We start from the raw sequence: 14,458 nt of genomic DNA on the forward strand, positions 1-14,458 counted from the left end.
CTTGAAAACAGGGGGTTTTTTCTCCGCAGGAAAGAATCCACATCTCTCGACTTTCTGTAACGTCCTCTCTGAAAGCACAACGTGTGTCGCTCCTGGAACTTCTAGCTGCCTTATTAGAGGGGCTTTTCCCTTCCACTCTGTTCGTCACAGAATGCTGAAGTGTAGCATCGGATAAACACACAAAAACGAAATGTCGCTAGGAATAAAAGAAAAGGCATAAGAATGAGAGAGAAGCGTAGTGCAGAATGCATGGAGACAAGGGGAAGACAGAACCTCTCCTTTGCGATGTGCGCAGAAGAAGCCGCTCGTCCGAGAAAACCATCCGCCTGAAGTCGCTCTTTCTCAGCATGCGAGAGAGACGAGACCGCTGCTGAAGGCAGAAAGCGGCATTCGGGGAGAACCGCGATTTAACGTTCAGCAACTGCAAACTCTCCGAAGCGGTTGACAGAGAGTGGCGCTGTCAACCCAGGAGAGCGAAATAGCGAAATTGCTATGCCGAGAACGTGCGAATTCAGCAGCATATATTGCCTGAAAACAGGGTTTTTTTCTCCGCACGAAAGAATCCACAGCTCTCCACTTTCTGTAACGTCCTCCCGGAAAGCACAAATTATGGCACTCCTGGATATTCTAGCTGCCTTTTTAGAGGGGCTTTTCCCTTCTACTCTTTTCTTCACAGAATGCTGTAGTGTAGCATCTGATAAACACAGAAAAACGAAATGTCGCTAGGAATAAAAGGAAAGGCATAAGAATGAGAGGGAAGAGTAGTGCAGAATGCATGGACACAAGAAGTCAGAACCGCTCCTATGAGATGTGCACAGAAGAAGCTGCTCGTTAAAGAAAAGCATCCGGCTGAAGTCTCCCTTTCTCGGCATGCGAGAGAGACGAGACCGCTGCTGAAGGCAGAAAGCGGCATTCGGGGAGAACCGCGATTTAACGTTCAGCAACTGCAAACTCTCCGAAGCGGTTAACAGAGAGTGGCGCTGTCGACCAACGAGTGCGAATAGCGATATTGTGATGCCGAGAACGTGCGATTTCAGAATACTGCATTGCCTGAAAACAGGGTTTTTTTTCTCCGCAGGAAAAAATCCACAGCTCTCCACTTTCTGTAACGTCCTCTCTGAAAGCACAACGTGTGTCTCTCCTGGAACTTCTAGCTGCCTTGTTAGAGGGGCTTTTCCCTTCTACTCTGTTCGTCACAGAATGCTGAAGTGTAGCATCGGAAAAACAGAGAAAAACGAAATGTCGCTAGGAATCAAGGGTTAAGAATGAGAGAGAAGCGTAGTGCAGAATGCATGGACACAAGGAGAAGTCAGAACCGCTCCTTTGGGATGTGCGCAGAAGTCGCTCGTCCGAGAAAGGCATCCGGCTGAAGTCGCCCTTTCTCGGCATCCGAGTGAGAAAGACAAGACCGCTGTTGAAGTCTGAAAGTGGTATTCGGGGAGAACCGCGATTTAACGGGCAGCAACTGCAAACTCTCCGTAGAGATAATGTCATTGGATTGGAGAAATGTGGTATTTCGGGGAGATAATGTCCTAATTTGGGGAGAAGATGCCGTTCTGTGAGGGAGAAGCATGCATTTCTGAGAGAAAATCTCCTATTTAGGGTGAAAGTGTCATCTTGCTAACGAACTTCATGGAGAAATTATGAGCTATTTTTATGAAACCTGGTATTCCCTGGAAAGAGTATATCTGTGATCAAATGCCATATTTCTGGGAGGGAACATCTGATGTGGGGGGGAGAAGGTGATGTATGTGTGAGAAAGCTGGTGTTTCTGGGAGAAAATGCCAGGTATTGGTGAGGAAACAGATGCTAGAGAGGGAAAAGGCCATCCCTTTGGGACAGAAGTTGTATTTCTGGGAGAAAATGCCCCAAATCGGGGAGTAAGTGTCATCCTGAGGCGTGTCATGGAGTAGATTTGGGAGGAAATGGAGGTGTTTCACAGAGTAGCGGCACTTCTGGGAGAAAATGTCCTCAGTGGGAAAGACAATGTCCTCTTGAGGGAAGAAAACAGGTCTTTCTTACAGCAAATGTCATCCAATTGGGAGAAAATCTCCTCTCTTGGGGAGAAAAGTGGTCTTTCTGAGAGAAGGTGTCCTCTTCTTGGCTGCAAGTGTCCCATTTGGCATTGTCATGGAGGCTTTTTGGGGAGAAAGCGTGTGGCAGTTGTAAGAGAAGGGGTATTTCTGGGAGCAAATCTCCTCTTTTTGGAAGAGAAGGTGAAATTTCCAAGGGAAAAGTGGCATTTCTGGGAGGAAATGACATAGCTGGGGGAGAAAAGTGGGAACCGGTGGGAAAGAAGATCTTGTACTGGAGAGCAACGGTGGTCTTTTTGGTGTGCCAAGTGGTCTCTTGGGGAGAAAACGTGGTAAATAGGGGAGACAATGTCCTCTGGAGGAGTGTCAAGTAGTAGTTGGGAGAGCAAACGTCAGGTATTTCTCGGAAACCGGCTGTTTCTGGGAGATAGTAGCAGACTTGGTTGGAAATTGACAGGTGTTTGTGAGAAAGCTGGTATTTTGGGAAAAAAAGGCCGTTTTTTAAAGAATAAGCTGGCATTTCTGGGAGAATATGTCCCATCTTTGGGAGAAAACGGGTGTAGGTGGGAGAAAATGTCGTGTATTTGGGAGAAAGCTGGTGTATGTGGGAGAAAAGGCCATTGTGATGGGAGTCAGTGTGATCTTGAGGAGTGGAAAGCAGTATTCTTGAGATGAAACGTGAGGTATTTCTAAGAGTCCTGGTATTTCTGGGAGAAAATGTTTTGTTTTATTGTTTTTAATATTTATATATTTTTTATGTTGCAATTTCAAGGAAACACTTCGATAGAAATTGCTTTTAATTCTTTTGGCATACATAGAAGATGCGAAAATGCACATCATATTTTCACATGAATGTAGTAACACAAAAAAAGTTCAAAGCAGTAACTGATACACTCAATTATAAAAGCTGCCCTTCCTGTGCAAGAAATGTAACTCAGCCCTTGGGCTAGATGCCATTCTGTGTCATTGATGTAAACCTGGCGGACAGTACAAATACTCTGAATTTAAAATGGCATGACTAAAAATGGAGTCTTTCCTCTAGCTTTTAAGTTTTAAGAAACATAAAATATGGACGTATGCTTGGCAACTTTTCCTTTCATTATATACAAAAGTGACTCTCTCTAAAATAACTGTCAAACTAAGAGGGACTGTCAGAAACCTATCACAGGAGGTAATCTATTTGCTCAGGTTGCTGAAGAGCAATGAAAAAGTAGATATTGAGTTTCAGTTTTCAGCACATCCATTAAAGTCCCATGCCTGTAATTAGGTCTCCTACCTTCCAAATAGAATTTTAAAAAAGTTTGATACATGATTATTGTAAATTATTTTTCTATAATTGGTTAGTGGTATTGTGGAACACATATTTAAGGATTAATGATGAGAAAGATTAGAAATCCAAAAAGTGTAAAATTCCATGCAAACTCAATTAAGTTTCAAGGACATTTCCATCAGAAAGAATGGAAATGAAGAAAGAACGGAGCCCCCAGGCTGGTCGTTGAGTGAGAATTACTGCTTACCCAGCATCCGTTTGCTTCATCAAATGTCCCCCATCTGCTCACAGAAACCTCTCTAAGATGCTTTTCTGAAGAATATTTGGCAGCATGTTTCCCAGGGCTGATGCCTAGAGGAGAGGGTTACATGGAGACTTGCTGTCTATCTTGATGGCAAACCCCTCCTAAGTAGGAATCCAGAGCTGGTGACTCACTTTGTAGTCTTGTATAGGTCTGGGGCAAGACAACATTATGGCAGTGGGGAGATATTCATGGTCAGGCTGGACAGGCCTCTGAGGTCTCTGACCTCTGTGGGTGTCCCTGTTCATTACTGGGGAACTGGACTCAATGGTCTGTAAGAGTCCCTTCCAACTCAAAAAAAAATTCTATGATTCTATGATTCTATGAATATTCCTGGTTTTATTACAAGTACAAATACTGATAAAGCCTACATTCAAATTGTTTATTCCTTGCTTTTGGAGAAGCTAAAACACTAGCACTAAGAGTTTTCATCAACGTAGATAATAGCTTGTCAGTTGTTATGCACAGTGGTACGTGCACCCAGTTTGAAATTTCAGTGCCATTAATGTTTTTAATTTTTTAAGTGATATGACACAGTACATGCAATCAACAATAATGAACATACCATGGTTCAGGACCCCTGATCTCTCAGCTAGTAATTTAAAATATTTTCATGTGTAGAGACAAGACAAGTATTATGTCCTAAAAGGAGTCTAGGTCCCCAGCACTATTTCTCTCTCTATTTGATCCCTAAAAACAACTGTTTTCTTGCCAAAGATTTTGCATCGTTAAATCTCCTTTCTGAAACAATGAATATTGTGTAGTTGCAGGCCACTTTTTCAAACCTGTGGACATTCTCTTTGCTTCTACTTCTTTAAGCAACCTGCAGTTGCAATACACTTTTGCAGTACAGTCTTGAACCTCTTTATTCCTTGTTTTTCAGTCACCATGGGCTGTGTCTGTGCTGTCTTTGTAACCAGGACCACGGAATGACCTCTTTTCTCCCAGTCAGTTTTCTCAACACATCTACTGGTGTGGATGAAGCAAGCAAAGGCAACAAGAAAAGCAAATACAATTATACTAGCAAGCAGGAGTATCATTTATTATAGATGATAATCACATGTTGGTTTGTCACTAGGTGTGCTTAATCAACTACTTTCTTTTTGAAATAAGAGTGAAGATAAAAGAAAAGTTCAAATAGGATTCCTACATGTCTCGTTTTCATTAAAGATTAGATCTGCTACAACACGATGAACTGAGGATAATATAATGTAACGTCCAAACACTTTTTTTCAAGTAATGTTAACACTGAATGAAAGGTATACAGGCTTCAATGAAATTAGGAAGTTGAGGCCTAGTTGAATGCTATTTGTTGTTGAATGGTATTTGTGACAGTGTTGAAAGAAATGGCTGATGTTATTGTAAAGTTACTGTCTGTCATCTATGAAAAACGGTGTTCTGCACAGGTCTGTGAGTGTTAGAAATGGGCTTTCTTGAAGAGCTGTCTTTATGGAAAAGGAGGCATTGCTTGCAAACTGGTAAATTGGGAAAAAAAAAAAAAAGTAACATTTCTGATTTCCAATTTAGTTATTAGAAAATCCCCATCATCTCTCTTTATATTATAGGAATACTCCATGGTGTCCTTGGGATGACAAGATGCCTGTACTGCTATTTAGATATGCACAAATACAACAAATCCATGGGCAGATCTTTCCCCTACTGCATTTTTTTAATGTATTTCTTTATTGCTAAACTAAAAGGAAAATAATAGTAGAAAAAATTCAATCACCTTAATCAGCACATGCAAGTCTTAAAAATCTTTTTCTTGCTCTGACTGGTATGAGAGCCTATTGTACTGAGAAGCAAAAACAGATTACAAGTAAAACACATAAAACAGAATACAAGCATGTCTATTTCTAAGTTCTCTGGTACTCAAAAATCTAAATACCTATTCATGTAGCTGCATTCATTGCTTTAAGTCATTAGCCAAAAGTAAATACGTAAGGAGAAACAGAGACAAAATTGACTTTATAAGAAGAAAATATATTTTAATATTCAAAATATTCTAAGTCACCATGCTGCCCTTTGAAGACAGCATTCATGTCTCATCTTGATCATGCTGACAAGCATCTCACGGGTATCTGCTTTCACTTACGTTGATTGTACAGTTTAGTATCTGTAATACTGAAAAGACCTGATGGGAAATGTTACCTTCCAAATTTTGCTCTGTGTATATGCATTTCCTATTTAAACCCTCACTCAGCAAGAGAAGGAAAAACACTTCTCAGTTTCAGTGTAAGTGCCCCATGGCATTTTCTACAGGAAAAATATCACTTTAGATCTGTCAGACAATAACATTTTATTACCTCAAGGATGTTATCTGAACCTGAGGTCTAATATCTAAATGAACTGCAGTTCAGATTATTTGAGATTTAGCAGAAAGACAGAGGGATGGAAAGTTTCATAGAAAGATTCTATGGGGAGAAGTCTCGTTCATTTATTGTGGATAAATATGATGAAAAGGTATTCATATACCAAGTTTTAATAACTGTATGGTTAACAGGAGGAACAGTAGACAGCTTTGAGCAGTAGCTGACATACAGAACAGGAGAGTTGGAAGAGTAATATTTCCAAGAAGATTAATTTAATTTAAAGGCAGAATGTTTTTTGGCTATTGGAAAGTTCTCTGTTGTGTTGAGCAAAAGGATATATATACTGGCTGAAAATAAACCTGTAAAAGTGAGGTAATGCATTTACTAAAACAACAATAATTGCTGTATCAGGATGGATCATATATTAAAGGCAATAAAACTCTGATTAATAGCTGTCAGGTTATTTCTTTATTTTTCTCAAATATTTATTTGAGCGCAACATACTATAAATACTTTAAAGAAAATGTTTATCTTATATTTGTACATGATTGCACTCAGTAATACATGGAAGAGCAGCCACTGAAGTGGGAGGATCATAAGCCCAATGTATGTGAAGAGAGAGAGCAATAAATTTGATTCTTCTCAGCATTTTTCTGTTACAGGTTTTGAGAAACTTGTTAGATTTTAGTACCTGTAAAAGTAAATGAAACCAACATAAAGTACCATACATAACCTTATTACTTTAAATAACATAGAAAATATGGATTGGAAGACTCGTGTGCATGTTCTTTTTTTCTGTCTTAGACCTGAATAAAGCTGTAAAGAAGAAATTAATGCTCTAGTAAGTCACTGTCAACTCTTGCAAGTCCATTTGGGAGAAAATTTGACACTCCATTTTTTTTTTCTTGTTGTCCTTCTATCTCCTACTCTCCTTTTTGTGTATGTTTATTATTTGCCTCATTTCTGTGAAAACAAATCAGGCTCCATTAATAAAAGCAAAAACTGTTTAAGGCCATCCATCTTACTCATTCTCCTCAAAGGTTTGCTGCCACTTGTTCTATCACAGAGGACTGCAAAACTTTTTTGCTCCACATTGTTACCCTCTAAAGATAAAATGAATAAATTGCTTAAGAAGATGTTGAAAGACTCTTAATGGTGCATTTATGATCATAACATACGTATTTGTGAGACCTAAGGATTTTTATTCATTCTATTTTTGTTCAATGTAAAATCAAGATTAACTTCTTAGATTTTCTGGACATCCTCGTTGTATAAATTTAATTTTTTACTCCTTTTCCTTGTACAACTTCTGAAATCTGACAGTAAGAACATTTTTATTTTTGTCTCAAACCTCTTTTTTATTCTTTGTCCATCTATTTTTTTTTTCCCCCTATGATGCTTCTTATAACTTTACCAATTACTTTGTGTTCCATTTCATTACGTTACTTATTTTTGCTTTTTCTTTGGGGCAGGATATGTCTACTGCTATGCATCTGCACAGTTCCTACAATGGAGCTTTGATCCTGGTTGGATTGCTTAAGTGCCATTAACATAAACGTGGTTAACAAAAATAGTAGTTTCAGCTTAGTATTTTTCATGCTAAATCAGGTTCAAAACTAGAAGAATAAAAGTTTTTTTGTAAGAAACATAAACATCCATGTTGATTTCATAAGTGAAACTGATTCTGTTTTTGAAGAGCGGAAGAAATTTAAATAATTCATCTGAAAGCAAAGTTCACTTCTGTTTTTATATTCTCAGAAGTGAATCATCAGATTAAACTAGCATGCCACAGTTTAGTGGTAAACCTCTAACACTACCAAATCTACATATGTAGACTTTGCTTTAATGTCACAGGCAACAGAATGTAATCAACTAACAAACAAAACAAGCAAACAGAAAATTCACATCCAAATAAACCAGAAAGAGGAGTTTATAGACACTCTACAGAACTGTTAGCTGTGCTATGCTTTTCAAAAGCTGGAATTTGTCCTACAGACATCTCAGAAGTTGCACATCTGTCCAAGAAGAATCATTGCACTTTATTTCTACTGTACATGTTTATCTTCTATCTTATTCTTCATTACTGTTATGTACTATGCAAAATACATAAAGAAAAAAAGCAGTAATCAAACTATACATACTGTGAGCAGGGCTTTGTGAAGGCTGCAGTACTGTACAGAAGAAAGCCTTGAACAGACCTATCTCAAATTCAGGGTAATAATACATTTATTTCCTACCCACATTGCTCATGTAATCCACCAACTATTTTAGGAACGCCTAGATTCTTAAAAATACAGAAATTAAAGTGATTTCCTGATCAACCCTTACAGAAAGACACAAGTTTAAACATGAAAGCAACTATGAATGCTTTGGAGAGAAAAAAATAGAATGTAATGTTAATAATCCCTGTAATGTTAATAAGCTAAATAACAGTTTCAAAGTTTAGTATCTTGATGCTTTACGGAGCTCCCATAAAATGGCTCTGAGCCTTCCCTTTCTAATGATTTTGCACACCCACGCAACTTGCTCTGTGGGGATGGAAGATAACAGGATTTAGATCCTTGACACACTGCAATTGATTTAACAATAAATATTGTCCATCCTAGTTTTGGGTTACTATAAGATGAAAGCAAAAATGTATATACTGATCTACTGGTTTTCTTTTAAAAAGCATTCATCTGATGCTGAAGGCTAATTCTGTAAAGCTGAAACTTAAATCCCAGCAGAAACAGGTTCCCAGATATTAAAAACAAACAAACAAACAAACAAACAAAAAATCATAAAAGTATGTATAATGAAATCTTTAGGCATGTGACAAACTTTGTTTTATATATTATATGATTTCAGAACATCTGTCACACACACTCACAAACTTTCCTTAGAAGGAGAAGCAGAAGTTTAGATGATGATAAAGTTATGTTCTTACCACATTAGAAGGTTCCAATTTCTTCCTTCTAGCAAGGTCAGTGATATTATTGCCATTGTAGTTGATGCTCTCCATACAGCCTTTGAAATTTTTTTCTGCTGTTAGAACTTGGCTTCCCAGAAAAAGGCATGCCTCCAAAGGTTATCTTTGAATGTATCAGAAAATGAAAGACAGTTACTGGAGGACAAGGGCTTAGAATTTTTGCTTACTAGAAAAAGAAAGTATCAAACAAGTACTGGAAAAGTAGGAAAAAGTCTATGATGAAGTCACGACTGCAAATATTTTTGGTGGTAAATTGTATCTGTTATTAGGTTTTCCCAAATACAGAGAAAATATGTATCACAGTTACATATAGACTGTAACGAAGAGAAGGTCTCTAAAAGGAATGCAGTTTTAAATGCTTGGCAGAGCAAAATGTCAGTATTGTTAAGAAACAAGAATTTGTTGGCCAAAGAATGTGCTGTCTGTCTGATCTTGGAGAAGAAAAGTCTGCCTTTCTTTACAAACCTGAATGCAGAAAGTTTGAGAAGTAAAGGTGCCCAGTAAAACCTATTTCAATATGTAGACTGAAACAAACATTCAAATAAAAAAAAATCTACTAAATCAAAAGGGAAGAAGGAAAGTGTTGCTTTATGTAGAACATCCATCAGTTTGGTAGAGTGTCAGAAGTGAGAAGTGGTTGGTGGCAAGTCAGGAAAATAATTCTTCTCTATTATGATGCTAAAACTAACTAAAAATTGATGATAAGAAAAGAGAAGCAACTGGCACCTATAGAGAGCTTCCCTGTTATAATATTAGCCTAGAACATGGCTTTGAGAGCACAGGGTTGTCAGCAAAAATGAGTCTGAGGGCAGGAGGGAAAACGTGAAAGAGCAAAAATGTTACAGCATTTACAAAAATACATGGTTGGGGAAAAATAATTCCCTCCTCCCCCTTCACCCCCCTTCCATATTATAGTATGTATATAGTTATCTTAATCAAAAAAGTAACCAAGGAACAAAGGCTATAAAATACAGGTGTTGTGCTGTTTCCTGTTCAATCATCCCTTCCCTAGGGAACAATCTAAGTACTAAATACTATTACTAAAATTCTGAAAAATGAAAGTAGTATTTCTGACCCTTATTACTACTTGGGAGAAAAAGGAGATATCATATGAAGGACTTGGAATGGGAAACTCGAAGTTACTGTAGACAAATTGTTGGATAGCAAAAAATACAGTGAGTTGTGGCCAGTTTACCAGGCAAAACGTTTACTCTTTACATATTAAATTGCATGGACAAGACAGTGTTATACTACTTTGCATGCCCAGAATGGGAAAAAGCAGATTTCAATTCAAAACTTAAATATCAATAATAAATGGAGACAATTGTGAATTAATTTCTTTTTTATTTAGTTTAAAAACAAAAACAACAGCACAAAAATGTTTCTAAAAATCTGTTTTTACTCATGACTGGAAAATCCAAATGTGATTTCCATGCATCTCGTGGGCCTGAGATAAAGACAATTTAAAAGGAAAGAAAGAAAAAAAAAAGGGGGGGGGGGATGCTATGATGGTAATGTTTAATATTCGTGTGGGGGGTGAAAGGTGTACTTGAGTTGCCTAAGCACAAGCTTCTACTGCTATTGGTGATACCTGGGGTAGTGTGCCTTAGTAACCTCTGCTTTCTGCTTGAGGAGGTATGCATCTCTATAAATTCTCTGCCATTTCTGCCAACACCATGGGAGTGCTGCAGATATCTAGGGGATATATGTATATAAGCTGCTCATTCAGTTTACGTGTTTGTCTTTTTCTTGGATGAGAAATAGTTGCTGTTTATTATTTCCTTAAATGCAACACAAGCATTTACTCATAATATCCAATCTGAGAACACCGTTCTTGTAACTGCTTATGAAAATCATAGATACAGAAATCAAAAGAAACTGTTTCAATCTGCTTGCATTTAAGGAAATAGGAAGTCTCTTTCCACCCTTGCGCATATTTAAGACTGTTTTCTGACAAACTGCTAGCTAAAGGCTTCAGTCTTTCTTTTTGTGCTTACTCCCTCAATGGAATAGCTGAGCTTTTGTAACTGTCCCTACTTTGAAGTTTTCTAGTGGATCCAGGTTGGTTTAAGTATCCTCTATTCCTCACTTCTTTCTTTTCTACCATTTTCTTCAAAAAGGAGCATGTTAAGAACATAAATTTCTATTCTGTTAAGAGTCTTCTCCTGCAGTTAGCTGGTTAGTAAATAATACTTTGCTTTCAGAAGATAGGAAATGGATTTGTGGTCATTCTAGATGTTTCTTATCAGGTAAACTCTCATATGTATGTGTTGGAGAAATTCTAATCAGTTCTTCAGTAAAGGTATTATGAAAGCTCAGACAGACTGTTCTGTCATTATTTACCAAGAGATCTGTCTCTTCCTAAAAATAAACAAGACTTTTTGAATTAGGATGTAATTTCCTTTTAAACTGAAAAATTGGAGAAAGACATTTTCTCAAGGGGGAACTGCAGTGGTTGGAAAGAATCCCTGCAAGTCATTGAGTCTAACAAAGCTGGTTCCCTACAGTAAGTTACAGGAAAACGTCCAGATGAGTTTTGAATATCTCCAGAGGAGACTCCACCACCTCTCTGGGCAGTCTGTTCCTGGGCACTGTCACCCTCACAGTAAAGAAGTTCTTCCTTGTGTTCAAATGGAACGTCATTTATTCCAGTTTGTGTCCCCTGCTCCTTGTTCTGTCATTGGGCTCCACAGGCAAGAGCCTGGCCCCATCTGCTTGACTCCCACCCTTTTGGTATTTATAAGCATTGATAATATCCTCTCTCAGCCTTCTCTTCTTCAGGCTGAACAGCCCCAGGTCTCAGCCTTTCCTCATACAGGACATGCTCCAGGCCCCTCATCATCTCTGTGGCCCTCCACTGGGCTCTCTCCAGAAGTTCTGTATTTCTTGAAGTGAGGAGCCCAGAACTGGACACAGCACTCCAGATGTGGCCTCCCCAAGGTAGAGAAGAGAGGGGAGATCACCTCACTCAACCTGCTGGCCACATTCTTTTTAATGCATCCCAGGATACCATTGGCCTTCTTGACCACAAGGCCACATTGCTGGTTTGTGGTCACCCTGCTGCCTACAGGGACACCCAGGCCTTTCTCTGCAGTGCTTCTTTCCAGCAAGTCAGACCCTAACCTGTACTGATACATGCAGTTACTCTTCCCCAGATGTAGGACTCTGCACTTGCCCTTGTTGAACCTCATAAGGTTTCTTCTCTCCCTTTCCACCCTGTCCAGGTCTTGTTGAATGGCAGAAAGATAAAAACTGATCAATGCTTCTTGAGGGAAATTCCCAATGTATTTTAGGTGTATACAAGATTATGTAATACTGTGTGAATGTTGTTATGCCCGGGTGACAGTTCACCGATCAGTTCACAGATGTTTTTGCTTCTCAATTGTTTTTACAAAATGTAAATAGTATTCATGAGAAGAGAATGTGATTGACTTCACTTCTTCTAGCAAAATTTTGGCCTTGGAGCTTTGTATCTGTGCAGACTGGAACCATAAGTCAATCACAGAACTTGCCACATCACCATTTGCTTTGGTAAACCATCACCACCCCCTTTATTCAATATTCTTGAAGGTTCCCTTTTAAGTGAATTCAGATCTGGTCCAGTTGTGGAACTTGCAGCTTTCAGCGTAAGAATATTGTGAAAAGAAGAAGTATCACTAGTCTGTACAGGACTAACACATTTCATTTTACATATGACATTCTTAACAATAGGCTTTTATTATTCATTCTTTGTCATATATTAAAATAAAGGATGTTTTATTTTCTTTCATGTACCAAACAGTTCCATTTGTCTTAAATACTCTATACAACTGCAGATAATTACAGCAACATAAAAACCAGCATTATGACATACCTAGAGGGATTAGTTTGACTTGTGTTTGGTTCCCAGGTCCCAAGATGCCAGTATCTGGGAAAGTGGCAAAATGGAAATTCAACTGTGCAGAGGAACAGGAAAAAACCCTATATCTGTATATCAGCAATACAGAAATAATTGATAAAATGCTCAGGAAACAAGCTGTGTTTAACCAGCACTGTCCAATCCAGCCTGTTGCAGGGTCCACGACAGCAGTGAGAGGAAAGAGCAGCAGACAAGACTCCTCTGGCTTGTACCATGGTATTAGTTCTAGCACACTTAAGTTCTGCATTTGAAGTTACATTAGCAAGCCTGATGTGCTTGGCAACAGCACAACATCTCACTCCATATGTAACGTATTTTCTGTGGCAAAGAACTTCTTTGTTCATAACTCACGGACTTTGCATGTTCATAAAAGCTGTTACATACTTTGGAAAGTTCAGGCATACCTTCAATCCTCCTCTGTATTCGATTCCTACTGACTTCATAGTAACTGCTGATCCCAGCAGAGCTCAATGACAGCCGGCGCAGGATCGGGGCTGAATTTGAGGTAGCAGTCACTGGCTGAAAGGAATTCCTGTAATATGCTGCACTCCCCGAAGTACGATATTCAGTGGAATTTCGACGGGCTGGGCTTGACAGATTTACTGAATTAAGTGCAGAATCCATAGAGTCCTCAGAAAAGCGATGCTCTTTGGAAGTGCTGTTTTCTTCTATACGTAACGTTTCTGCTACAGAACACAAAAGCATCAATCTGTTCAAAACGATGGGCTTTGTAGCTTTGTTATTTAATTCCTTGCTATGTTCTCTTGAAGATAATAACAAGCTCCAAGCCTGTTAACAAGTCTCCTGTGAGACAAGACTTACTGAAGAATAGTCATTCTCAAGTAATCACTGGTCCTTTACTACATTAAAAAATTTCCAGTAAAATGTCTAATAGACAAGTTTGAGACAGTCTTCCATAAATCATCTCAGCTGTATACGTTAAATATTATGAGCAGGATGTGGACATAAGGTTTGATTTTTCTTTCATTGTCTGATATTAGCATTAACACATATGCAATCTCAGTCAAGCATTTTCATTATCTTTCTTAATGGTTATCTTCTGAGAATTTGTTTAGGAGTGCATTATGTTTCTATTTTTTATAAATATAAAAAGAATTTTTTAACATAAAAAACCCTCTCATGTTAACTAGCAAATGTTTAATTTGTTCTACACAGTAGAGGGAGTCTCTAACTTCATACGCAAGAGGACAATTATCATCTGTAGATCTCCATATGTTCGGAGACAATAGCCATCACAAAAAACTGAAGAGACTACATGCAGAGCTGCAGAAGGCTGTAAATCCTAGACTCACATGCACACTAACACAATACAGTCTGATCACAATGCTGCAACTACGAGTCGTTAAACATCAGTGGGAACACCACTCCATTCTCTCATCATTGTATGTTCTCAGCTCCACTTGCACTAGGCCAACATCTAGCCTGAGGAAGAAGTTGGAAGCCTGATGCAAAAATCTGCATGAAACAAATGCTGCTTTGGCAAGAGAGTTACGAGCTGGAAAATATAGCTAACAGGTTCACAGAAGTGTAAACTCCACATTACCATCTTGAAAATTACTCTATGAAAGTTATAAAACATATGCTAGTGGAGCAGCATATTCTTAGGGGTAACTGGTACAATCTGTGAAACAAGTTCCTAGAATATGCTCTTTATT

General features: G+C 38.4%; 1 protein-coding gene across 1 annotated transcript in view; it reads right to left on the reverse strand.

Annotated features, from left to right (window-relative positions):
- Window positions 1–14,458, reverse strand: part of LOC149916335 (uncharacterized) — a 50,522-nt gene that overhangs the window by 26,095 nt on the left and 9,969 nt on the right. The window contains exons 4-5 of the mRNA XM_090147849.1: window positions 11,848–13,468; window positions 8,843–8,987 (exon numbers count right to left, since the gene is read on the reverse strand). Of these exons, the coding sequence (XP_090003975.1) occupies window positions 13,041–13,468 (428 nt within the window). The 3' untranslated portion in view covers window positions 8,843–8,987; window positions 11,848–13,040. The remainder of the gene's footprint in view (window positions 1–8,842; window positions 8,988–11,847; window positions 13,469–14,458) is intronic.

This window comes from Phasianus colchicus, chromosome 11, assembly GCF_987193195.1.
Source record: "Phasianus colchicus chromosome 11, bPhaCol1.hap1.1, whole genome shotgun sequence".
Classification (NCBI taxonomy): Eukaryota; Metazoa; Chordata; class Aves; order Galliformes; family Phasianidae; genus Phasianus; species Phasianus colchicus.